Here is a 25,750-nt window from a genome sequence, read left to right on the forward strand (position 1 = left end):
AAACTGTTTACAAAGGCCTTCAAAATTCGGTTCAAGCACTGAAGAGTTAAAACAATTTTGGTTTACTGAGCTCGGAGCTTTTTTAACCGTAATGCATGCGTCAGCAGTATAATGATAATACATCAACTAAAGCTGTTGATCCTCATTAGTTCCTTGTTATCTCTTCATGCAGACTTTCTGTAGGCGTTTAAGTACTTGCGTACCATGGCTTTATATAAGATTCAGTCTCATTATAGGATTTTCTGCTGAATGTTTTGTTAGATATTCCAAAAATTATCTGTACGATTGCTTTTAACAAATTTGAAGATCAAAGATTATATTCTGCATTTTCAAGCTCTCATGTTTCAATATTTTTTTTGTTTCAAAGTGTCGCTTTTGCATAATGTTTGTTTACCGAGACATATTAAGATTTGAGCATGAAATAGTTGCATCTTATTAAAAAGTCTATATTATGTTCAGCGCGTTCAAATTAATCCCTTTATAGTGCAAATACTTAGAAATACCACTCTTAACAGTATTGATAATATAAAACATGCACAAATGGGCGGCGGGCAGGCAGCAGCGTTCACAGCAGTGTCTGCTCTTTTATCCGAATAGTTTTCATCCCATCTTCACCAAACTTTGTCAGAAGTTGTATCTAGACAATATCTAGGTCAAGTTCAAATATGGGTCATGCTGGGTCAAAAACTAGGTCACAGGGTCACTTAGTTTCTTTCAAGGATTTAGCATGGTATCCGCTCTCTAATTGAAATAGTTTTCATCCGATCTTCACCAAATTATGTCAGAAATTGTATCTAATTGATATCTAGGTCAAGTTCAAATATGGGTCATGCCGGGACAAAAACTAGGTAATGGGGTCACTTAGTGCATTACAAGGATTAAGCATGGTTTCTGCTCCTTAATTGAAGTAGTTTTCATCCGATTTTCACCAAATTTGGTCAAAAGTTATATCTAGACAATGTCTTGGCCAAGTTCAATTATGGGTCATGCCTGGTCATAAACTAGGTCACAGGGTCACTTAGTTCCTTTCAATGATTTTGCATGGTGTCCGCTCTCTTATTGAAGGAGTTTTCATCCGATCTTCACCAAATTTGGTCTGAAGTTATGTCTAAATGATATCTAGGTCAAGTTCTGCCAGGTCAAAAACTAGGTCACTTAGTGCATTTCAAGCATTAAGCATGGTGTCAAAACCTTCAAAGGGCGTACCTTGTGACAGTTTGGCACTCTTGTTACCCTGGTTATACATTCAAATATAATGTAAGCCAAGCTTAAAGAAACCCTATTGTATAATTGTTTAACTTTAAGACTTACCAAAATGTTTGGTTACCAGGGATACGTACCGTCTCCTACGACAGAGCATCATTGACATGGTGCTGGCTACAGAGATGATGAAGCATTTTGAGCACCTGAACAAGTTTGTCAACAGCGTCGTGAAACTGACCCAGAAGGCCGAGGAGACTTCCTCATTGGTCTGTAAACTGTTTTGTGTATTCACAGTGAATAGACATGTGCATGGCTTAACCCTTTCCCACTCAGAGGCAAAGCAAAAAAAGCTAATGCAAACAGCATAAAACCAGAACCGTCTGCGAGTAACTCGCAGTCTGTTCAGGTTTTATGCTGTTTGCTGCTCATCAGTATCTAATGGTTGGAAATGAAGCCTTTAAAACTTGAATCTAGTAAGAAAGCTCTTTAATTAAATTTATATTTCTAAGAGACTACAAATGCCTAGAAATACATATCTAAGTGGTAAAGGGTATTTTTGAAAATCTCTGTAAGGCATCCTAGGAGCAGTAATGTTTGTGGGGTTGGGGTCATACGGAGAGCAATGTTTAATGAATAGTTTGTGGGGTTAGGGTCATACGGAGAGCAATGTTTAATGAATAGTTTGTGGGGTTAGGGTCATACGGAGAGCAATGTTTAATGAATAGCAGAGAACAAGGTATTGTTTCTGTGAATTAGATTAATACAATTGTTTTGCCCAATAATATTATGTTAACCTTGTGACCCTGACCCCTGACCGGTATCCTTCAGAGTGGTACGGGTTCACCGGACAGTGCAATGATCCTGAACCAGCTGTCAACAACGGAGAACAAGACGCTGATCAAGCGGATGCTGATCAAGTGTGCAGACGTGTCCAATCCGTGTCGGCCACTCAACCTGTGCATTGAGTGGGCTCGAAGGATAGCAGAGGAGTACTGCCAACAGGTGGGTATCTATGTGTATTCTCTTGTATCGCTGGTATCTCTGTCTATCGTCTTGTAGGGCTGGGAAAATAGGGCTTAATGCATGTGCACAAGTTGTCGACCCAGTCTGCATACATAAATCAGTAATGACACATTCAGCCTAAGCTGGAATTTTAGTTTAATTGAGATTTCCTGTAAAGGACAATTCCCAAAAAAGGCAGCAAGTGTCGCGCCTGATGGGCCTGTGCAAACTGCACAGGCTAACCTGTGGTGACACTTTTAGCACATCCTTAAAAGCCACTTTACCTGGAACAAAGTGCTAAACCATGTCAGCCCTTAAACCTGTGCATCAAGTGGGCGGGCAGGACAGTGAAAGAGTCTTGCAAAGAGGTGGGTATCTATTTGTATCATCTTATAGGGCTGGGTGTATGCATATGAACCTTGCTCGGGGAGAATGGGGTTAAATTTGATCTGCATAACGTATGATTGAAGGCTTATCAGGGACAACCGTTTCCGTCTAAACTGAATATTGGCTAAGAAGGGACTTTCTCAAAATAAAAAATATCAAGAAAGTGAAAAGTGTTGTCCCTGATTGTGTGGACTGCGTAGGATAATCTTGGATGACACTTAAAGGACATGCATTCAATCCAGTCTACCATGGATGAAGCTCAATATGTTATGATGTTTTGTTCCACCACTTGTATCCACTCATAGTGCTGGCTGTATAGAGAGTGTATCCACTTATTAGGCACAAGGAAACAAACAATTCTTACAGAGCCGTATCATGTATTTGCAGACAGATGAGGAGAAGCGTCTCGGTCTGCCTGTTGTGATGCCAGTGTTTGACAGGAAGACGTGCAGCCTGCCCAAGTCACAGACCAGCTTCATTGACTTCTTCATCAAGGACATGTTTGAAAACTGGGATTGTGAGTACACACAGCATGCTGTCACGCTGTACCAATGCCCATCCATTGATAGCCTGCAGAAAGAATGGAATATTTGTCAAACGTGTGTCTTATTGTCCCCTACCGGTGAAACCAGAGGTGACTTATGGTTTGCGCTCCGTGTGTCAGTCTGTCTGTCTGTCAGTCCGTCACACTTTTCTGGATCCTGCAATAACTTAAAAAGTTCTTCATATTTTTTCATGAAACTTGAAACATGGACAGATGGCAATTATGGAGATTATGCACGTCAGTTCATTTTGTTCCTACGTCAAAAATTGTGGTTGCTTTGGCAACAAATGTAAAAAAAAAAAAAAAATCCTGACAATGGTGGAGTTTCACCGGTAGGGGACCATATTGCTTGGCAATCTCTTATTTTAAATGCTGCTTGTCAAGGATGTTTTAAGAGATGGGTTTGGGAGTATTTGCAGCTTGCTATTACACTGTTTTCACATCAGTCCATTCTTTGACTTAACAGCAAATATTCCTAAAACTTTTCTATTATCTAAAATATTGGTATATATTTCCACTGTTAGAAAATAGTATGCTGTTCCCATTCCATCAAATGTGTACTTTGGTAAAAGCTCACAGTCTGTTTAACCCTGCCAACTCTTTTCACAGTTTGCATTATTGATTATTACATGTGTCACCTTCATCACAAATCAACATTTGTACTGATTACAAAACAAATCTGTACTTGTTCAGTCCATCATTAGTTGTGTGTAAATGATTCTTTTAATATAAATGCACATGCATTATTCTCTACATGTCACATAGATACTTTGATTTATCTTTTGCCTAAATTATGTGGTAAGAAATAATATCTCAAAAGCATATATTTATTTAACCAGAAAGAAATTTAATAATTATCCCCCGCCAGAGGCGGAGGGATATTGTTTTGGCGTTGTCCGTCCGTCCGGCTGTCCGGCTGTCTGGCACTTTTGTGTCAGGAGCCATATCTTGGAAGTGCTTTGGTGGATTTCATTTAAACTTGGTATGAGTATATATATGCATAAGAGGATGATGCACGCCAAATGGCATTGTACACCATCTGTTAAAAACAGACTTATGGCCCTTTGTATCTTGAAAAAATGCTTTTTAGTATCCGGAGCCATATCTTGGAAGTTCTTTGGCAGATTTCATTGAAACTTGGTATGAGTATATATATGCATAAGAGGATGATGCACGCCAAATGGCATTGTACACCATCTGTTAAAAACAGACTTATGGCCCTTTGTATCTTGAAAAAATGCTTTTTACTATAGGCACTTTTGTGTCCGGAGCCATATCTTGGAAGTGTTTTGGCGGATTTCATTTAAACTTGGTATGAGTATATATATGCATGAGAGGATGATGCACGCCAAATGGCATTGTACACCATCTGTTTAAAAACAGACTTATGGCCCATTGTATCTTGAAAAAATGCTTTTTACTATAGGCATTTTTGTGTCCGGAGCCATATCTTGGAAGCGCTTTGGCGGATTTCTTTGAAACTTGGTATGAATATATTCCCATGCCAGAGGCGGAGGGATATTGTTTTGGCGTTGTCGCACAACTTATTAATTCACCTAAATAAATTGTGAAGGCTTAAGAACCTTCCTTTGTCTTAGTTTTGTGTTATTGTCCTCCGTCCGTCCATCTATCATTATGTTCATCCGTCCAATTTGCACCCATCCTCAAACAAAGCATATGTTGCGGGGGATACCTTGGGCCTTTCAGGCCCTCTTGTTTAAACTAATATTCAAAATTAAAGATCTACATGTTGGTTTGTGGGCCTCTTAGCAAGGACAGCATATAAAGAAAACTTAAGTTTTTAAAAGGTACAGAAAGAATTATTATAAATATCGCAGTATAAAAGGCAATAAAAGGTATTCAAGTGAATAACTTGTTATTTGATGTAAAGAAAACAACATGAGCTGGACTACTGTGACACAATGAGACTGTCATGGCGGTCCACTTCGATTTTCAATTCCGCCTGCAGTGATGTCTTACTGTGGTGTTTTTAAGCCTTATAATCGCTATGGTAACACCCCGCTTAAGGCTAACCAGCCTGGTTCTCTGTGTTTATCCCTAAGTGTCATTCAAAAAAATCTGATAAAAGGTTATGAGCTGAACTTTGTATTAAACGATCAGTTTCATGGATTTGCTTCAGACTATCAAATTTGCAACAAGAAGCACATTTGTATGAAAATTTCCCTGCGATCTGGGAGTTTTGTAGAGTTAATTACAAATTTTTCAGACATGTGTACAAAACTTACCAGTAATCTCCATATATGATAAAAGCGATAACACTAAGAATATTTTGAGTTATTATCTAAGCTTTGGTATTCATTTTTGAACTGTGTTCATTCAACTTCATTGTTCGGTTTCAGACTTCTGTGATATTCCTGTTCTTAAAGGACATCTAGAAACAAACTATGATTTCTGGAAACTTGAGGAAGAGTCTCCCACACACGACTATGACCTTTCAGTAAAGGTCGCTCAAAAAACCGCAGAGCATGAGAACGTTCAAAGAAAGTCTAGTGACAGTACAGGAAAGTCTTCAACAGAAGACAAAGCCACTAATTCGATCAACAGCACATGAGGGATACTTGCCCAGTGAATACTAGTTTTAGTGAAATGAAAGTCACATGATGTGTCACGTGACGCTATACTGTGGTCATGTGATCTCTATTTTTTGCTTGTCCTCCCAAGTATGCTCTGAAAAGCCGGCCATTTTGTGAGGGTGTCTTCTTCAGTAGGAACTGACTCTGGTAACCATGGTAACCAGTGAGTGAGGAGTTCAGGAAAGTGGGTCATGTGGGCTTTGGTTTTCTGACTGCTGCTAAGGGCGTCATAAGTCTCAGGGTGATAATGAAAACAAAGAAAGGATAATATATAAGATTTTTTGTTAAGAAACTAATTTGTTTTGTTATGTGAGTAATAACTGTTGACTTTTCCAAACAATTTCAATGAGTATGTGTAGATATTAAAGTTGTTATGGAACAAACTTTGTAGCGAGGTTTCTTGTTGTTTCTCAGGTGCATGATGTAATGAATGCTGATTGGGACTGTTACTTGTTGTTTCGTCAATGAAAATGAATCCTCTATTTAGCGAGGAACAAGTTGAAAATGTGTTTAAACATTAAAGAAAACAGTTGTGCTGAAATGTACAGTTGTTGTTATGAGTAAACTGCTGTTTTTATTACATGTAAAATACTATAACAATGTTATGATGTATAAAAGTATTTATGTTTGTTGACTACAGGAACTTTAGGATGTTTTGTTTTTATAATCCTGTACATAGTTATATTTGTTGTGAAAAGCAATCAGTCCAAATCAGTTAAAATGTCTCCTGTTGATGTAGTTGTATCATATTTGTATTGTTTTGCTATAGAGGCCGGTTAATCATGTGACATGAGTGCAGCGGTTTGCATTTATACTGGGTGAGGGGGATGTTGCAGGTACTACATCGGCATTTACATTTTGCACAGAAAGCTGTTATTCTAAAGTGGAATCACATACTATTTCAATAAGTTGCCAGCTGATTTCTTATGTCCAGCAAAATACCCATGTATTGAAGTGTTCACCATTATCAGAATGTTGGTATTTCAAGTTTAATATGTATATATATTGTAACTGGAGAATTAAGTGATAGTGTTATCATGCAAAAAACAAAAGTTTCTGTGGATATTTTTTATTTATTTCAATATTCCTGTTATATTATTTATGTTAATATGAGTGTTCATAATTGGCAAATTATCACTTTTATAGTTAAATGGCATTATTGCTTGACTTCTGGTATCGTAGTTTCTTCAAAGATTTCATCATGTTTTTAATTATGGTAAAATCAACTTCTGTATTGCCTAGCGTGTCAATGATTTTTTACCTGACTAAATGTAAGGTTAATTTTTGTGAGGTGAAAAACAATCATAACGAGAATCACTTAACATGTGGCAAGTGTTTTTCTACAAAGTTCCTGGATGTATTACATCTACGCACATCTAAAAGATGGTAAACGCAGTTAACATTCATATTGGAGACCCTTCTTTGAGAATGTAAATACCCAACAATGACTTGTATTGGTGAAAACAAGCTTGATATAAATATGTTGTGAATCTTTGACTAAAATATTTGAAAAATGAGCTACACAGTCAAATGATTATATTTGCAATAATTTTTACCTGTATTTAACGCCTTCCAAAACCTCAGGGGCGTTAACTAGAAAATACATGTATAGAGAATTATGAAGTTAATGTGCAAGATGCTAACAGGGAATTTCAAGAACAGACATGTTAGGCAATATCAGATTTTGGCTGTTGGCACCCTATCATGTCTTAATAATTTTGTGGAGAAAATGGCATTTCTTACATCATTATCATTTATTTATGTTTAAGAATTTATATAAAAAATCAATCATTTAATGAAATCCCTATTTGCAATATATACATGTGAAATGCGTTGCAAAGATTGTTAATAGATGAACAGATTATTTTCAAACTAAGTCTGGAAAATGTGTCTATTGTTTTGTGTAAAAATGGTGTAATAAACATGTTTGCAAAAGTTACGCTATGGTTTGAATTTCAGGTACTCAATATGACGGTGATGAAGATTTTGCTAATCATGATTTCATGGGCTGAATAAATGGTGCTAAGATTTTCATCTTGCTCTAAAACATGTTAAAAGTAATGGCAACAAGTTTACTCTTATCACCTATTGTTCAGATATTGTTAACCCTTCTTCTTTTCATATTGAAATTATATTGATAAAAAAGTTTTAAAATAACAATACAGATATGTGTCTCTTGATTTTGCCTATTTATGCCTAGCGTCTAGAAAAAAGGCCTTGGCAAACAGCGTAGATCAGGGTCTGCGCTGTTTGCTTAAAGGAATTTCTGTAAGAAATGTTCTAAATATAGAAATTAATATACTTGACATCCCTAATTTTGGAAATAATCCAATTTAGAAGAATGGGAGAGTCCACTAGTCATAAATGGGTTAAGCATATGCTTGAGATGGGTAGTTAAGAACTTCAGATCATGTAGTATGTATATGATCCTCTTCATGCGAAATTAGGTCTAATGCCATATGCGGCCAGCTTGGCGGTAGCTACACTGTCTGTTAAAAAGTAACGCAAGGTTATAGTTTCATAATTAGTAGACAGGGTAGCTCCTGACCATACTACGTAGTTGTGCAGACTTGGCCCTGCATATGACATAAGACCTATTTTTGTATGATGTGGGTGTTAAGTTTTCGACTGTGATAGATTGGCTTGAAAAACATATATACACACATACAAATGCTGATTTCTTGGGGAAGGCATAATAAAACAAACATTTAAGCAGGTGTTCACAAATATGTATGTTTAAACTTTTAATGTTAGTTTTTGTCGAATGGGAATGTTAAATGGACATATTTAAACAAAATACTTGACATAAAGTTGCTCTTTAACTTTATCTATTATGATAATTGTTAAACCATGCATACAGTTGTAGTTTATATAATAATTTATTGGTGACTTTATTGGTGACATTATGTAAAGTTAATTGCTGTTAAAAATTCTAAATAAATGAGATTGAATTTTGATGACATGTTGTTTTTTTTCAAAAATGTGTGTATAAGGTAATATCACCTAAGAAATTTACATACTGCGAACAGTATTTAACCATTTGGCTCTACACAATGGCACATTGTTTTTTTGCAATTCCTGTTTTGTAGATTGTGTCTTGAGCTTTAATCCAGTTACCAAAAACTAATGTTGTTCTAACATGCCATAAACAAAATTAGCATTTATAGTAATTTATGTAATTTGTGTAATCAGTATTTTTTTTCAAGTACCCTTATTAATTCAAACGTTAGCAAAATTAGGAATACAACAGGAGAACCAAAATCATGGAAACTGATGGTACAAAATCAGAATTTTCAGACTCTGATTATTTCAGTTGTAAAATTTTCTTACTCTGCGGTTAATGGTTTAAATGTTTTTATGTAATTTCCATGTATATTCAAATGTACGTTCAAATTTGCAGTTTTATTCTCGCATTTATTGTTTATAAAAAATGTATGATGGCCAAGAGAAGGGGATAAATGTGGTAAAAATTGCACAAATTGAAAGGGCAAATGTATAAAATGGCTATAACTGAGAGGTACTTGTTGAACTCTATGATGTGATGTCCTTATTTAACCTCATAGTGTACAATATTTCATATGATAATTATTATATAGTATATTGATATACATAGTATATTTTGTGTATATACAAAATGTATTTGTTTGTAATCGTAAAACAGATTTTGCCCTTTTTGGCAAATGTTCATGTAAATTGTACCTATGTTGTTTTGCTACAAAGTTTTAGAGAATCGATTATTACATAAATATATGACTGTTTGAAATATACTGTTTTCTGTGTGTTTGAAATTTGTTAAATGTATATTTTAACAAGAGATCAATAATGCGGACAGTGTAGTGACATAGTGACATGAGAAGTTTTTTATTATAATAGAATGTAGATATTTTTCTCAAGTATGTTATAAAGCGCCTATAAGCCACTTTGTAGTACCTCTGCTTGCAATCTACTTTATTATAGACAGGCATAGTTTTAGCTTGTGGTTAAACAAGAAGTATTACATGTGCTACATTTACATTCTTATGGCACCTTTGAATAAAGTTTCAAAGAAGTTTGTTCCTTGAATCACATATAAATACCTTACTATATTGATTGGAAGAATGCTGTAAATCATGAACTGTTTTTTTCAAGTGTCATCTGTTGATATATATAATTATGTATGTATATTTATTGGCATTTTACATTTGTTTTAATTACTGGTACATTTTGGATAAATAATTTTCTGAAAGGAAGTGCACGCTGCTTTAACAGGAAGAGATTTTCATTTGCATGCTGTTTGTCACCATGAACAGCAACAATTACTACTTGATGTGCTTGTAGACTTGTCTAGTACTAATGAGATATTTATTCTTGATATTTAATATTGCCTTGTAAGCATTTGACTTACTCTGGGATATGCTAAACTTTGGAGGAAAAAACGCTAATCTGGGGAAACAAACCATGACCACTTATCTGAAATCCTTTAATAATAAGCTTCCGTAACAACTATAATTACTTCAATATAACAAGCATAAAAAGGGTTGCGCTTTTTGTACATATGGATTCTTGTCCGTGGATTATTCCAAAACTGTTGAGATTCTCAACACAATTATTTAATTTGATTTTTTGTCAAAGCAATATTTGCCTGGAATGCAATGTTTTTCTATGTTGAATAATCCCATTTGTATTGTAAAAACTTGGTCTTTAATAACAAAAGAGAAGCAATTCTTATAGGAGCGTTATGCTATATATAACTTATTGAACATAAAAACAGTCATTATTTATTTCAAGCCAAAAGATATTGCTTGCAAAGTTAATATATGTCTGCCTAGTACACGTATTTTGTGTCCCTGGATATTGTGATACATATGAACTAACACTTACTGGTAATACAGTATGTCATGTTTTGAAAAACATTATTAAGATAGGAACGTTTTTGGAATTTACCCCATCAAACATTTGTTAAATAACTTCAAACTAATTTTGAAAGGATGCTTTTATATTTTTCTCTTTAAGGAATTTATCTTACAGCGATCAGTTGGAAAATTTTATAAAGTGAACATTTAATTGTAATGTAGACATTTTAGACAGATTCATTTTTTAAATTAACAGCTTAAATGGATGTTATATTGGTTGATATTTGTTTAATTCAACTGGTTGATATTGGTTCAATTCAACAGTGTTTAAATCAAAAACACAATGTTATTTTTATGGAAACACATATTTAACCAGGTTTTCCGAAGGAAAAAACTGGTTATTAGATTGGCGAATGCGGGCGGGCTGGCTGGCTGGCGGGCTGGCTGGCTGGCAGGCTGGCGGAATAAGCTTGTCCGGGCCATAACTATGTCGTTCATTGTCAGATTTTAAAATCATTTGGCACATTTGTTCACCATCATTGGACGGTGTGTCGCGCGAAATAATTACGTCGATATCTCCAAGGTCAAGGTCACACTTTGAGTTCAAAGGTCAAAAATGGCCATAAATGAGCTTGTCCGAGCCATAACTATGTCGTTCATCGTCAGATTTTAAAATCATTTGGCACATTTGTTCACCATCATTGGACGGTGTGTCGCGCGAAATAATTACGTCGATATCTCCAAGGTCAAGGTCACACTTTGAGTTCAAAGGTCAAAAATGGCCATAAATGAGCTTGTCCTGGCCATAACTATGTCATTCATTGTGAGATTTTAAAATCATTTGGCACATTTGTTCACCATCATGGGACGGTGTGTCCCACGAAAGAATCACGTCAATATCTCCAATGTCAAGGTCGCCACGACTAAAAATATATTTAAAAAAAAAAAACTTACAAAGGGGGTTAATTTTTTTTGGTCATTTCAAAAGTTCAGTTTGAGCTTTCTCCCTTTATCAGATTTTTTTTTCACAATGAAAACCTGGTTTTGTGACAATTTTGTCCCTTGTTTCATTTTTACAACTATGAAACACAGTTCCTAGGATCTGCACAGGCGAATCAGGAACGACACTTTCTGCTTTATTTGTATTTTTCAGTATTTTATCAATGAAAATCCAGTCTAGGTGGACACTGTCATCCCTGATTAGCCTGTGCAGACTTCATTAAGACCAGTTTTCCTAGAAGGAGGTTTTTATTTAATGACCCGTATATAATATATATACTAGTACTCTATATATATCAATTAAGAATTGAGTTGACCAGATATGATGTGATTGTAATTCAGTGCTTAACAAGCGCACATGGTTGCAAAACATTAACGTTAAATCCTTGGCCAAACTGAAAATTGGAGTGATCTATATTTGCATCCATTGGTTACTTGGGTGCTGTAATGGTATTTATACACTGTGGCAATACTGTACTCTAGTTTACCTTTATGTTTCATGGTTACATCCAGGAGAAATTAAGCATTTGTGTTGGCTTTGTTCATACTACCCAATGATACATTTGTGTATACATGACTTTTGAAGTATTAGATCAGTTATAGGTTATTATATTGACTACATTGTTGTGCATTTTTCAATGTGAAGTTACTGAATAAACAAAATTGATATTATTTGTGTTCTTTTTTGTTGATTTAAAACCAAAACAAAAATGATAAGATTTGGAGTGCACATTTTGGAATCGGGCAGATTACAATAAATGTTTCAGTATTGTGACATGTGCAGATTTTTTTTATTTGAAAGTAAATATTTCAATATGACATATGCTCAGATTTGAAGTGTTATCTTTACTATGTATAATTTATTATCCCCCCCCCCCCATAGGCGGAGGGATATTGCTTTGGCGTTGTCCTTCCGTCTTTCCGTCCGTCCTGAGCCATATCTTGGAAGTGCTTTGGGAGATTTCATTGAAACTTGGTATGAGTATATATATGGATAAGAGGATGATGCACGCCAAATGGCATTGTATACCATATGTAAATAACGGAGTTATGGCCCTTAGTATCTTGAAAAAATGCTTTTTGTGTGTGTCCGGAGCCATTTCTTGGAAGTGCTTTGGCAGATTTCATTGAAACTTGGTATGAGTATATGGATATATGGATAAGAGGATGATGCACGCCAAATGGCATTGTACACCATCTGTTTATAACGGAGTTATGGCCCTTTGTATCTTGAAAAACTGTTTTTTTGAGTGTCAAATATAACCCTTTTGTGTCTAGAAACATATTGGCGGGGGATATCAGTTAAACGAATTTGCTTGTTAAATGTGTAACGAGTTACACAAAAATTATTTTCTCTTTCAATATTTTTCTTTTCATCGAACTCAATACTCATTTCAAAGAGTACTCTTACTATTTAAAAGGAACACAAGTTTGGGATAGGGATTCAAACAAAATCATTTCTCCTCAAGGAATCCTACAGCCTTGCTGACTAACCCTTTCAGCGCTGGAACCGAATATTAAAGGCCTTTGCAAACAGTTTGGATCCTGATGAGACGCCACAGAACATGGCATCTGATCAGGATCCAAACTGTTTGCTATTCTGATAGTATTCTTTGAAAAAAATCAAAGAAAATGCTAATTTTAGAAATTCAGCAGACCACATTTTAGCAGATGACAAATTTCCCAGCATGCAAATGGCTAAATGATGCATTGTTCCTGTCCTCACATGCTCAGAAATGAAATATTACGAGATAATTAACTATAAACACTCTTTTCATAGATGTTTTTTTCTGATGAAGTGTCCTGGGTATCCCTTGATATAGCATTCAAATGACACACCCTTACTTTACAAAACCCTTCACTACACGAGGTTAACTTCTTATCCAGTTTTGTGGAGGCAAAGCTACACAGTTGAGCCTCACTTGGGGCTTAATGCATGTGCGTGAAGTGTCATTCCAGATTTGCATGTCCAGTCCACACAGGCTAAGCAGGGACGAAACTTTCTGCTTTAATGGTATTTTTCATGTAAAGAAGTTCTCTTCTTAGAGAAAATCTTAGAGCAAAGTGTCATTCCTTATTAGCCTGTGTGAACTGCACAGGCTATACTTGGGCGACATGCACTTAACGCTTATGTGTTAAGCCTTTTTATTCTCCCCCAAAATTTTTTAGGGGGAGCATAAAGTCGCCGCTTCGTCTGTCCGTCTGTGTGTCGTCCGTGCACAATTTTTGTTCGGGCTATTTCTCAGCAACTAATGACCGGAATTCAATGAAACTTTATGGGAAGCTTCACTACCAAGAGGAGATGTGCATATTATCAGCGGGTTCTGGTCGGATGATTTTTCACAGAGTTATGGCCCTTTGAAATTTTATATAAAAATATTCTTGTCCCCCCAACTACTGTGCCCTCAAGACGTTTTCTTTTATCTGAATATATAGTGCAATATTGTGACAAAAAAAAACTTTGGGGAGCATTACCCGTCTCCGACGGTTTCTTGTTTTCCAGGGCCAGGCTCAGTTTTATTCATGCCAGGTGATCCTACTGGAAATCTAGTCAATTTCAATACAAAAGTCATTTTTCCTCATTTCGAGAAAAATAAGAGTTGACCATTTCAAGTCAAATAACGCAAATGAATGGGGTTTTAGCATTGTTAAATAAATAACTTGTACTCTTAGTATTGCCAAAGAGTTGATATCACTACAACTTTGTTTTTAGTTTACGCGACCAGCTAATGTTGTTACTCAAAATTTCAAGTCGGTTCAGCTTATCTACAGAGAGCCTACTACCTGCCACATCAGATTTGAGTTCTCCAACTATATTCATTCACAAATGGAAACATTATATGAATATCGTGTTAAATGTTATAGTTTTGAACGAAGCTTATATAGAAAAGAATCAATAAACAATGATTGTATTATACATGTCGCGGAAGAGATGTTTATCAATGATTAAGATTGTTTATGAATGATCAAAATAGTCCGCTTTCAGCTGCATCTTCATGACGTAGTATTTTTGCTAAGCCCATTCACAGTCTGAGGCTATTAATAGATGCGGCTGCTGAAAAACAAGAGTCAAATTGCACGGGCGATAACAACGCAATAGTATAAGGTTACGCTTGTTCATCTGAGGCTATTAATAGATTTGGGAAAACAACGCAATTGTATAAGGTTATGCTTGTTTATATTCCCAATTTATAAAACGTTGAACATCAGTTCAACAATAACATCAGGGATACCATAGACAACAACAAAAATGCTTAATAATCGCTAAAACCGAATATAACAATATAATACAAATGATCTGTTTCGTAACCTCGTTCATGCTTCTACAGCGGGATTTCTGGGAAACGTTCTTTTGTTCTCAACAGATAGCGATGATCTTTTGTATTTACCGGTGCTAACAACGCAATAGTAGAAGGTTAAGTATAGCTTGTTATTCACAGTTCTCAATTTATAAAACGTTGGGCATGAGTTCAGCAATTACTACAGGTATACTATAGAATACCTCAAAAATGCTTTATAATCGCTAAAACCGAAAACTACTAAATAGAACAAGAAATATCTTTTTAAAATGTAGTCGGCGTAAACGCTGACTTTGAAATAGGTTTGCAATTTACTTTTCTAAATAAAATAAAAACAAAAGTTTAACTACTGTGGGTTTTTTTCACTTATAAGTTGCATACTCACTGCATGAAATGTGTGTTGTCAGTGTCAAACCACACATTAGTGTAAGAAGATAAAAAATATACTACAGGAGTTCACATCATATGTGTCTTTACATGCCGTATTATGAGTATATTTCTTCACTATTGAAATATATCGTAACTATGTTAATGTTCGATTTAAACGCAGTTTTCTTTAGACACATTTAAATCACACTTTCATAGCGGTGTGAAAAAGGATCTTATGCGTTTCGACCAGCGTTTCTGCAACTCAACATGTGCATTTGCGCAGTCAGGTCAGAGGCTTTGCTGTTTGCTATAAAGTCACTCAATATGTTATGGTCTCATTATGTATCTCCTGAGCAGACTGAGGGATGAGCAGGCTGAGTGGGCTATACATATATATATGATGGGTGAATATGGAATAAGACCCATTTTCGTATGACGAGGGTCATTAAAAATCTCATTGCGAATTGTAAATGGCACATTTAAGCACAATGCTTTTCAATACAAAATTTAATTTAAAATAGCAAACTTGTAAATAAAGGCAGCCAATCCAGATGTTCATGAACGATTTCCAGACGTGCTGAAGGAGTATGGCAAACATTGTGGTTGGATAATTGAACGATTTTCTTCTTATCGTGACACTATGCTATTTTGGTCATGATTGTTTTCTCATCTTGAAAGCAAAACTGAAATTCTGTGAAATAGATTTTAACGCGTAATTGTTACTGGGCCACAATTTGTGTCGTTTGAACAAAGAGTAGTCCGGAAGTCCTTACACTGAACAGTGCTACATCCTTTGCGCTGAGCACAGACACAGTGATGTAGCCAAAGTTCAGAGGTTTTATCTCGAATCAGCCTATCAAATACTCCAAAATATTTATGCGTGTCTGCTGGCGTTATGTAAAAGTCATTAAGATGAAAAGCTGAGTAAAACAGCTGCGCCGAAAAAGCGCATGAGTGCTCTATACCTATGTTTAGGTAAGAGTTGTTGACACCGTGTGAACTGCTAGGGTTACAAGTAATGCATAAACAACAATGTACGGGTCAACAGGGGTGTCTTCATGACTACCTAATTCGTGAGTAAAAAGTATTGCTCGCAGATTTATTATTTATTTATTTTCATCAATGATCATCTTGTATACTTTGAATTTGTATATGGTGTCAAAAATCAAAAGTTTTGTAAAGTGAATTTTCATCATGAAATTATATTCTTAGTGAGATAGGTATTCGATATTCCAACAATATTCATTTAATATGATGGTGAATGCAAATTGTCTTTATATTCAGTTCTCACTGCCATTTTCATAATTCTTTCTATGCTTTCAGAACGTCCAAAAAAGGCCATGTTGTTTTAACTTTGTCTAAGTTATCTCTATGAAATAAATAGGATGATAAAAAGTGCACACAAAGCTTGACCCGTGCGTTATGACACACTCTTCATAAATGTGAATAGCGTGTGTTCATTTCAAACTTGCGATTAATTTTGAAAAATGAAATGCGTCTTAAATTATGCAATAGCGAACAAATTCAGTGCCTTCAGCGCTTTGATTAAGATAATGTCACAGGTAACAAAATCTGTATGGGCAAAAATTTATAGGATTCTGAAAATGACATACCAAAGTGACATGTACAATTTAAGCATGAAAATAAAAATTGATTCTAACATGTGGGTAAGTGGGGTGTACAAACATAGCCTACAAAATGTACTCTCAGTCAGCTCTGTAATTGATTTCCACAAGTTATATTAAAATAGTATGAAATTGTGTTGCAAAATAATGATTTCATTTCAAGATGTTCATGTATATACTTCATTGGGAGGCAAGATTCAGATAATAGCCACTCAAATGAGCTACAGTTAACAAAGCACTCCTCAGAATATTTGTATTGACAGAAAATGTGTTTTGTTTGTTTTGTCAGTTTTTCCTCTGTTTTCAACAGCATTGAGGTCTTATTATCACTCTCTGTATACAAGTTCCTTTTGAAAACTTATAAGGCATAAAGTCATTCAAAATGTACTGGTAAATGCATAAAAAGTAACAAATAACTTGCAAAACATGTTTATTCCGTTCAAGACTCACAGAAGCAAATACAAAACCATCAAAGTTTCCATAAAAAAAAACATTTAACAAGCAAATCCTTCATACAAAATCAATGGATCATTAAGTACTAACCAATTTTCAAAGCAAAGTTGAATTATTGATAATATTTTTATTGCAGAAGCTTTTCTGTAAGTGTTGGCTGCTTTTGTATTTGTTTTAAACCTGCGTATAATATAAAGTCAATGTGTATTTGGAAATGTATTTCAATCACATACTATGCACTATATCTTAAAACATAGTATTTTATGTACTTATACATTAAGAATCAAAATATACAGCACATTTAAATACTTAGAACATTAAAAGGATATTATGTTTGTTCTATTGGATGAAATAATGAAATTTCAAATATTCAATTTTTAACATCACGATTGTTCACATGTAATACTTAAAAAACAATCAAATGTAAATACAAATGGCAAGTCACTATACTACAAAACGTCAATAAATACAAAACAAAGAAATCTGGCCAGAATTCCATCACAGAATAGAATAACAATGGATTGTTGTAGTTCGTCTCCAAACTTCCATAATAATAACAATAACAATACATAATCTATATTGAAATAGAAAAAAACTATTTGATTTAACCAAGAGAATGAATAGTATATTAAAGAATGAATAGCATCAGTAAGACATAGCACATAGTGTTCACCTTGAAGTTAATTATATTCTACAAAGCTACATTGTAAGCTGATACATGTACTTTTAAATGGTCAACAACTTTATATATATTTATATTTATATTGACATATTTTTTACATATTTTCTCTGCGGGCACACAGGTATTCCATATGGGTAAATTCATGTACCGTAATTACTCTATGTTTTCGGAAGGTAATAAATAATCATTTTTTGTCGTGTCTGAAAACTTAGAAACGAAAAATATTCACAAAATACAGGTGTTCGAAAACTTAGAGTCGAAAATTGAAGTGTCCGAAAAAAGCGTCAATTGTATCAACGACTACCGGTAATAGCACGCGCTTGAAAAAATACCATGTCATATAGTATTAAATACAGTTATATATGTTAGCACTGCATTTTAAATAATTTTAGATGCTTAATTTATTTGACAGAAAGTTACTACAAGGTTGTACTTTGACCAACGAGTTCAAAGATGAGCATGTGATGTACCGTACTTGTAGTATGACCCTGTAATTAACGCAATAAAAAAGCAAACTATGAATTTTTCTTTGTTTGTTAATTTCCAATAGTTGTTGTCTAACACCTTCAAGAAGGGGTAGTACCATTGCAGTAGATAATTGAACTGTTAATTGGCACTAGCCCTGGTAATTGTCATAATGCTTATGCTATTGGGCAAAACCATTGTTAAATAACAGTTTACCGGGTCATTTATCCAATAACGCAAATAAAATGGTCCATTTCCCTCAGGCATGCACCTGCCATGTTTTATGATGTTCATCTGGTTGTAAAACCCCATGATCGAAGTGTCATTAGATATCGAAAACAGGACCGAAATTTGGTAAAATAGCGCTGTAAAATATACTGTCCGGAAACTTAGAGACATTAATTATGGATGAAAACTTGTGTGTCCGAAAATTAAGAGTCACGAAAAATAATTATTTTTGCTAAAAAAAGGGTGTCCGAAAACTTAGAGTGTCTGAAAACATAGAGTAATTACGGTATATTAAAGTACTGTTGTATAGCAACCATGCATCCCCTGCACTGTATCACCACACAGGGATCACAGCTTGTCTCTTGTAGATATCAACATATATGGTTATACAACACAATAGCAGCAAAACAAATCCAGTACTTTAACTAATATCTAACAAAGTATAAGTGAACAAGACGTGTGTTCATAGTAGGGTACAGATGCCCCCATATTGCACTTTTGTCTCAAAACTACACTTAGGCAAAAAAAACACAAGTTGTTTATGTTCACATTCAACTTTCCATCTGTAAGTGCAATCTTTCAAGTATACTTTGTCTCTTCATGGTAGTTATTTATGATATCTTAAAATTGCATGATACATGAACAATAAAAAGTTAACAGTCCAGACAAGCTGTTTTAAGCGAAAATTTTAGAGTTGAACACTTAAAGTTTGACCTTTACTTTCAAGATAGGCAGGCCAGTTTTACACGGGACATATTGCCTTATTATGGATTGCATATGAAACCAGTTATTTTAAATTCCATCTAAATATATTAAAGTTATATTTATGACATTGTCATGCTGTGATATGGCCAAATAATACCTTTAACCTCTAACCTTGACCTTTGAGGTAGGGAGACGAGTATTCCACTCAACAAGTTGTCTTATGATGGTGGATAGTTGTGCCAAAGTACTTTAACCCTTTACCACTTAGATATGTGTTTTTTTTATGTATATGACATGTTGTCCCTTAGAAAGTTAAATTTAACTAAAGACCTTTCTTTCTAGATTCAAGTTTTCAAGGCTTCATTTCCAACCGTTAGATACAGGTGAGCAGCTAACAGCATAAAACCTAAACAGATTTGCAAGTTACTCGCAGGCTGTTATGGTTTTATGCTGTTTGCACATAGCCATTTTCACTTTGATTCTGAATCGGAAATGTTAAAATCCATGAATATATGGACAAGTAATGGCTGAGACAGGATATTTTGATTAAAAATACATGTTTAAAAATACATTTGACAGACTTTCAGATGGACAGTGCAACTGCTATTAACTGCCTTTGTTGAATGGAGGCATACCAATTTAGTTCAATAGGAAGACAAATGTCAACATGATGTTTGTTGATTGTATTGTTGTCCTAATAAGAAGTAGGACAATAGCACTCCTTTTTAGTGCATTTTACTCTGAGTTAATATCTTGCCTTGCATATTTCATGTTTAACAAATAAAAACCCTTGAAGACCGTTTGATTTTTGTATCTGTATCATTCAAACAGGTTTTACTTTCACTTATGTGAGTAACATAAAGGAAAATATATTACAAAACCAGTTTCTACTATGTGTCTTCGATAACAAATGCAATTATAATTCATGCAACATCATTAAAGCATAATAAACTTAAAGAACCTTATGTGACCAATATAATTACTTGTGCCAAGAGAGACACTAAACGATAAATTACCATGCTAAATATTGCACAATGCAGAGAAAACTCTTAAATGTGTCTTGTTCTGAGAATACTGGGCATAATGCATGTGCGTAAAGTGTCGTCCCAGATTAGCCTGTGCAGTCCGCACAGGCTAATCAGGGACAACACTTTCCGCTTAAACTAGATTTTTGGTAAAAAGGGTCTTTCTTTAAACGAAAAATACCATTAAAGCGGAAAGTGTCATCCCTGATTAGCCTGTGCGGACTGCACAGGCTAATCTGGGAGGACACTTTACGCACATGCATTAAACCCAATTTTAACAGAGCAAGACACAAATACAAACACAGTTTGTTTTAGCGCACCTGAGCACCACCTGCTCGTGGTAATTTTTGTGTGATTTCCTTTTCAGTCAAATAGTTGTCCCAATATCTCTGCCAAGTAAGAAATTGGGTCCCATGGAATAAAATTGTTGGTCATTTTGTCAAATTAAAGAAAAAGCTTGTGAAAGCTCGAGGCCAATTGTTTCACCTAATCTTTAAAAAAATGGTCAGGAGATTTGCCCCAATGACATCTCACCTGAAGTTGGAACTAGGTAATTTAGGGTAACATAATAGATTACTAAGTCAAAATACAGTACAAAAACTTGTTGACACTCTCAAAACTGAGGCACATGGTGTAAACAAAATGGTTGCTCGCTCAAATTAATTGAAAAGCTTGCGCTATTGAGGCCACATTTTTTGCCCAATCATCGTAAAACTTGCTCAGAATCCATTTTTTATGATATCCAGGTGAAATTCCATGAAGCTCTTCAAATTTGTCAAAATAAGTTTAAACAGATCAGTTATTTCTTATCTCAGGTGAGCAACTTCAAACTTTTGGCCCCCTTGTCATAAATCTAACAGTTCAGACATTTGGCCCCCTTGTCATAAATCTAACAGTTTAAGTCAAAGGTACTCATGAACATTGTGTACTTTGATTTTTCATTTTTGTAACAATTCTGTACAAAACAAACTGTGTTATACAAATAAAGCTCAACAAAATTATCAATAAACACACAAATGACATGGAATACATACAAAAGACAAAATAAAGTTAAATAATAATTTGTAAAATTTTGATTTTCATTTTTTCTTGAAGTGCAGATTGCTTTGCAAGAATGTGAGAGTATTAACATCTGAATATTCAGAAAACATGTTTTAAAATTTAACATTGTGATAATTTATCAAGCACTTTTAATTTCAATAAAAATTTGAAAGATTTAATAAGTGTTAATTAGTGTTCATTCACATGGGTAGAGTCAAAAATAAAAATATGACACTTATATATAATTGTCTGATAATCTAATGAACCAGTATTATCGTTCAAGAATATTTAAATGTTTAATAGTAACAATGGTTAAATTACTAACCTACAATCAAAAAACAGTTCAGACAAACAACTGCAGTAAAGGGAAGCAACTAAATTGTCTGGTATATTATACTAAGTAGGCTCCCTTAGAATTATGTGTCATAAATTTCAGTCCATACTTAATTTAAGTGCATTTAAATAGGATTTTGAAGGAAAATTGGCACATCTTTCCAAAAACGCTAAAAGTTTCAAAAATGAAATAATAATAAAAAACAAGTTCAACACCAATATTTTTTTCTTTTCGTTTACAACCATAATATAAAAGTGTATTTAATGCTAAATGCTAAGTATTCAAACTATAGTTCAAACTAAAATTTAACAAAAACAATTATTTGATTCGTATTGATACTTGAAAAATCCCCTCTATAGGAGAAAATTACAAATAACCAGTGATTTTCAACATATTTGTACTCTTTAAAGCTAACATGATATAAAAAAACACATTTTATCAACACATGATATCATAAATAAACAACAATAGGTACATAAATATAGACACTTTTGGCTTAAGAAAAGAAAGAGATCTTGGTCAGTCCCAATCTGAATTCATTCAACTGGATTTACAAAATATGGCTGACTACGGAAAACTTACACAAATCACTCACATAACAGCATCTCAACACAACACCAATAGTCTGCTGCCATAGCAACAGCATAACAACACCCAAATAAGTATAATTATTTTGTCATGGAAACCGCTTGATTTAGGACTATGCTGGGGGGGCTATATTCAACTGCCGTTGTTCATGATGCCATCTTTCTTCAAGGCTTCCTTCAGTTCGGAGAAGAACGTCGTCATTGAGCCAGGGATTGCACTGTCAACTAGACTGCGCGGCAACATTCCACCGATATCTGGCTGGATCAGACTTATCAACTTAGTCTTGTTAGGTTCACTGAAATTAATCAAGAGGTAATGACAGAAATAAGCAGAGACTTTTTCATTACTTAATCAAAACATTAAACTATATAAGAACTTGCTTCTTTAGTTTCAATCCTTTTCTGCTTATATTGTGTAACATCTGTATATATTGTACATGCCATAAGAAATAAATATGTTTAAACTAAAACATTAAGCACATATGAATTTGATATTTAATCCTTTACCACATAGATACATATTTTGATGCATTTGTTGTGTCTTAGAAAGTTAATTTTAATGAAAGGCCTTTCTTAATAGATTCAAGTTTTTTAAAGGCTTTTTTTTTCAACCCTTTGATACTGATGAGCAGCAAACAGCATAAAACCTGAACAGAAGGTGAGTTACTCGCAGGCTGTTCTGGTTTATGCTGTTTGCACCTTGCAATTTTCACTTTGCTTCTGATCGAGTGGGAAAGGGTTAAGTGATTTGTCTACAATAGCAATCTATGCTGTGCATCTTATTGAATATTGTTTGATGTTCATACAATTCAAACATAATTAAAACACAAACTTAAATGCAAACAAAGTTTTAAATTAAAGCTATAAAAATGGATTACATTATCATACCTCATGTTTTAAATTAAAAGGTTTAAAAAATCTTATTTCTATAATTCTAAACCTATCAATGCCAGGACATACTCAAACCAGCTAAAATGTGTGATGAAACTAAACAATGAAGTATAAATTTAGACACTTCAATGTGCATGAATATTGTAAAATAATGAAATGACTTAACCATGAGTAAACAATGCCTACAAGTAATAAATGTATTTGTTGAAACAATTCAACAAGCACTCCAAGACACAATCAATTAGTACCTAATAATGCCAACCCACTCAGATAAACGTATCTTTAAAATCTAATTGGAAAAAGAAATCAATAGACAAAACCATTCTATGACTTAATCAAAATATAATGTATCTTTTCTTCAATTTTAAATACAAAACATATCAACAAGATCACTTTAACATTGCAAATCCCTGTAAACATCATCACAGTTATGTCTCCTGTGTTGAGCGATTGACTATTGAGGAATCATAATGGAGTGACAATTACCAAGTGAAACCATGCAAAATTGTACTGCTCTGCATTAATTACAGCCTTCAGCACTTGTTTCCTGTGATATTACCAGACAGTTTGAGACATCAATTGATTGCACCTCAATTATGATTGTTATCCCATATACTGGGACAGATGCAGAATTTCAGATTTGAGGGGGCTTGGGCCAGAAATGCTTTGGAAAATCTCTCTGTAATAATATACTTTGGAACATTGCAACAGGAGTGTTTTAAATGATCTGATATACAGATATAACTTACACATATTCTATTAAAGCGATTTTGCACATGATCTACCATGCAACAGATCTGGCTGCACATTCCTGCCAGTTAAGATTTTTCAAGTTTTTCCTTCACATCAACTTGGTTATCTGCTGTATTTACATATCTGCACCAAAATGCAGCAGATCCATGTGCCCTATGGTTAGATTTCATGATTGCAGACTGTCCTGATATCACTACAGGGGGACTGTATCTGGTACCAGTGCTATAAATACATCATTAAGAATCTTTTGGTATCTAATATTTTTTGTAAGTTGTTAGATATTGTGTGCCCATTGTTGTTTGATAATGCATTAGATCTTGTTCTGGGATAACTCAGGTCGTATGCAAGTGCGTAAAGTGGTTGTCCCAGATAAGCAGTGCAGAAAGCACAGGCTAATCAGGGACAACACTTTCTGCTTTTATGGAAATTTTGGTTCAGGGAAATCATTTTTTAACCCATTTATGCCTGGCGTCTAGAAAAAAGGCCTTGGCAAACAGCGAAATCCCAGATGAGACGCCGCATGATGTGGCGTCTCATCAGGGTCTGCGCTGTTTGCTTATAAAGTCTGTAATTTCTGTTGAAATATTCAAAATATAGAAATATAATATACTAGACATCACTAATTTTGGAAATAAATGATCCAATTTAGAAATTTATGTCCAAAATTAGGGATGCCTAGTATAGTTATTTCTATATTTATAAAATTTCTTATAGAATTCCTTTAAGCAAACAGCACAGACCCTGATGAGATGCCGTATGATGCGGCTTCTCATCTGGGTCTAAACTGTTTGCCAGGGCCATTTTTCTAGACGCTAGGAAAAATGGGTTAAAGTATCAGTGACCCAGATTTTGACCTTCCTGGTAACCATGAAATCACATGCTAGGAACTGGCACACAAAAATGTCTGCACACATTCACCGAACATTCATCTTGGTATCTATACCGCATTTGTTCTAGTTTTAAGCAACAGTGACCTTGACCCAACATGCCCAGAAACATACAATGTTAAAGTGATATATGGGCATCTAACAGTTTATAGGTGTCTATCGCAACCATTGTTTATTGTTGGTGTTTTCCCTTCATATACACTTATATTTGTTAATGCAGCATCAACATACTAGAACAATATCTCGCAAAGAGAAAAATAATGCATTTGAATATCAACCGTACTTGTGTTGACAAATGATCACGCATGTACATTGTGAACTAATAATTTAGTTTTAGTGAAGATTCGTTTATACCCACAAAGACACCATTTTGTTTTACGGATCATTCGGCTACAGGACTGGGTGGGTCACGTAATATATATAATATAAAATATATTTTTATAAACAACTGGTAGCAAGATGAGTTGCAGATAATTGGTCAGTAACCCACATTTTAACTTACTCTTTTGACCTGTTAATTCTTTTCAGCTCAATTCAACAGTGAAAAATGCCCATAATATCACTTTAAGCGAGGTCTCCAAACTCTCGATACAAGCTTGCTATATCCAAGCTTATCAAGATTGGTCAAAGACCTAGAGAATCGCCGATGAATTTAAAGTTATAGTCGGTAACTTTCTCTTTATTTTTCCTTCTAGAATGGCCATTACCTCAATCTAACAAAGCTGGCTAAAAATTGATGAGAGCAACATATTGTCACCTGATATAAATTAAAAGCTATAAAATATTCTGAGCGAGTTAATATTCATAAACACGTTGGTATGGATATGATGATAACTTTCAATTGT

The 25,750-nt window shown here is 34.5% G+C and overlaps 1 protein-coding gene across 2 annotated transcripts in view; it reads left to right on the forward strand.

The window, feature by feature from the left end:
* LOC127876904 (high affinity cAMP-specific and IBMX-insensitive 3',5'-cyclic phosphodiesterase 8B-like) overlaps nt 1-25,750 on the forward strand; it is a 406,208-nt gene that overhangs the window by 135,512 nt on the left and 244,946 nt on the right. For both annotated transcript variants that reach the window (XM_052422410.1, XM_052422409.1), the window contains exons 17-20: nt 1,331-1,469; nt 2,032-2,205; nt 2,980-3,109; nt 5,497-11,145. In XM_052422410.1, coding sequence (XP_052278370.1) covers nt 1,331-1,469; nt 2,032-2,205; nt 2,980-3,109; nt 5,497-5,708 — 655 coding nt within the window. In that variant the 3' untranslated portion in view covers nt 5,709-11,145. The remainder of the gene's footprint in view (nt 1-1,330; nt 1,470-2,031; nt 2,206-2,979; nt 3,110-5,496; nt 11,146-25,750) is intronic.

Source organism: Dreissena polymorpha, chromosome 4 (genome assembly GCF_020536995.1).
Source record: "Dreissena polymorpha isolate Duluth1 chromosome 4, UMN_Dpol_1.0, whole genome shotgun sequence".
In the NCBI taxonomy this organism is placed as follows: domain Eukaryota; kingdom Metazoa; phylum Mollusca; class Bivalvia; order Myida; family Dreissenidae; genus Dreissena; species Dreissena polymorpha.